Below are 2500 nucleotides of genomic sequence, written 5' to 3'. Positions count from 1 at the left end.
TATGCTAGTAATGCGAAAACAACAGTAGTAATTTTTCTGACAGCTCTTTCCAGACTGACTCGTGTCAATCTGTCTGGACCTGCTCTTGTCACCTTGTGATTCAATTTTCTGTAGGAGTGCATGAGGGGGCTGTACGTTAATATGATAAGTATTTTTTTTCCCTTCAACTCCTCACTCTAGTGTGTGATTTGCCGTTGGTGTTGATCCTATTTAACATTATGTTGTGGTTAGATTCTTGAAGAACCTGGTGAAGATGGCACAAAATTTGATAACATAGTTTCTATTGTGGTTAAGCCCAAAACTGCGGAGGAATTTCTAGTGGAAACTGCTTTAGAGGGAAAGGTAAATTATACATAAATATGTAAAAAGGCTACAGATGTAGCAAGTACAGTATTTTTATTGTATATTGTGCAGGTGTGGTCAGTCAGTCATGTTTATTCTATTCCACAACCTTTTTATGCAAAATGAAGTTTTAATAATTAATAATGGAAGAAAACTAAACAAGTATATCATGAATATAAAGTTAGCAAGGGTACAAATAAATGGTATGATTTGAAGTGGAATAGCAAAGGCAAAGGAATCAGATAAGTGAAAATAAATTTATTTTAAAAATACTATGAATAGGGCTTCAAAGAGCATACTTTAGATTAAGTATAATTAGATTCATTGAATTAAGAACAGTGCCTGCTAATTCAAAGGTATTTTGGCGTGGTTAACTGAATTTAAAACACCACGCCAATATTTTGGAGGGTAGGTGCCACTCTCCTCAGCAGCAAGGAGGTCACCATGGCAACCGAGCCACAGTCCACCTCCCAGGCACCCATCAACACGTCACTGAGAGAAACCAGTGTGTGAAGTATAGATACTTACCCCAAAATATGGGAGGGAGGGAGGGTAAAGAAGCAAGCAAGCGAAAAGGCAACTCAAGCCAAAGCACATGGCAATGCCCCTGCAAACCTCCCTGGAGCCCTCCCAAGTATCCCAGGCAACACTGCTGCATTGACTTGGTTTGAACTTTGCCTAAATTATATTTAGCCTCATACATGTATGTGGGAAAAGCAGATCTTAACAAGTGTTATTGAAATCCAAAAAGAAAATTGGGGGTAACGACACATTTTTCAAAGATAATTAATCAACAAATATTTGTAAAAAGCTTTTATTAAAATACAGAGCAATGTATGGCATTCTTTTCCAAAGTGAAGCTTAATTATCTCTGAAAATGCGTGGTTACCGCCAATTTTCTTTTTGGATACCAAGAGCACTTGCTAAGTCCTGCCTTCTCCGCATAGTTTTGAACTGCGCAAGAATATTCCTGTACATGTATTAATAAGCACCACCCATAGGAAACCCTAGTATCTCAAGATGCGCAGAACGTATGTGCAATAACAATAGTATGCGCCATCCTCAAAAAATATTAAAGGAGAATGAATAAAATGTGCAATCCAACAAATGAAGACTAGGTGTAGGAAGCAAGATATTCAATAATAGAGCTGCATCTTTTTGAGCACTTTTTAGCAGGCAAGTGATTCAACCAAAACCAGTTGTACCAGTAATTATGTTATTAATTCAAGTCCTATTAAGCTGTTTTGAGTACCAAGTGAAGCCTTCCACTTTCCTTGCTCTTGTTTTCATTCATTTTTCTCTATTTTTGTCTCATAAATGATATAGCCACTTGTACAGGTTTACATCATTGCATGATGTGCATGGGGACAACTTGTCCTTTAAAATTTATTGATATCCCTGTTTTGTTTGCTCCAGGTTCCATATGAAATAGCCATCATTCGTCAGCTTCCTTTTTCATCTGATCTCCAACGCATGTGTGTTGTAACTCGCACATTGGCAGCTCCCAATATGGATGTGTATGCAAAAGGTGCCCCAGAAACCATTGCAAGTCTTTGTGAACCACAAACAGGTCAGTATGTACACAACAGATTACCACTGATAAACATTGATCCATTATTGAATGACACATGCAATCTGGGCCCAAAATATGGTCTTTTGGTAATTGTGAAGAAGAGCTCCCCAAAAAACCTGTCGGCCGACTGTTGCCCAACTGTCGGCCGACAGTTTGTGTTATGTTTGAGGCCAAAGTGTTGGCCGACTGTCAGCCAACAGTCGGCCGACAGTCGGTGACCTGTTGGCAACCTGTCAGTAACGTGTCGGTAACCTGTCGGCGGGACAAACTAAAATGATCGTAAGCATTTACTTGTCTATTGCTTCTAAAGTACGCGAAAAGAGTTAAAGGCAGTTCATAACGATACTTTGAGCAGCACTTATACTACTAATATGGCTTTTGTCCACTGTTTTAGCATTGGCTAGCGATACTTGCCCACATTGTAAACATCATTCATACATACATAATATCAGGATGCAGTGAATTTTTTAAAGATATCAACAGTCACATCCTAACATCAAATTTTCCATTTAGAAGGAGGTCAACTATAAACGTATCACATCAGTCTTCAAAAATAATGCACACTTGTCTTCTCATTATAATGTA

The 2500-nt window shown here is 38.4% G+C and overlaps 1 protein-coding gene across 3 annotated transcripts in view; it reads left to right on the top strand.

Annotated features, from left to right (window-relative positions):
* The window catches only part of LOC137997377 (polyamine-transporting ATPase 13A3-like), a 57552-nt gene that overhangs the window by 37385 nt on the left and 17667 nt on the right, over positions 1-2500 (top strand). For all 3 annotated transcript variants that reach the window (XR_011122460.1, XM_068843332.1, XM_068843331.1), the window contains exons 20-21: positions 232-342; positions 1759-1912. Coding sequence is in view for 2 of the 3 variants with exons in the window: in XM_068843332.1 (XP_068699433.1) it covers positions 232-342; positions 1759-1912 (265 nt within the window). In the remaining variant the exon portion in view is untranslated. The remainder of the gene's footprint in view (positions 1-231; positions 343-1758; positions 1913-2500) is intronic.

This window comes from Montipora foliosa, chromosome 3, assembly GCF_036669935.1.
Source record: "Montipora foliosa isolate CH-2021 chromosome 3, ASM3666993v2, whole genome shotgun sequence".
Taxonomy (NCBI): Eukaryota; Metazoa; Cnidaria; class Anthozoa; order Scleractinia; family Acroporidae; genus Montipora; species Montipora foliosa.
This window is presented reverse-complemented; position numbering and strand designations above follow the sequence as displayed.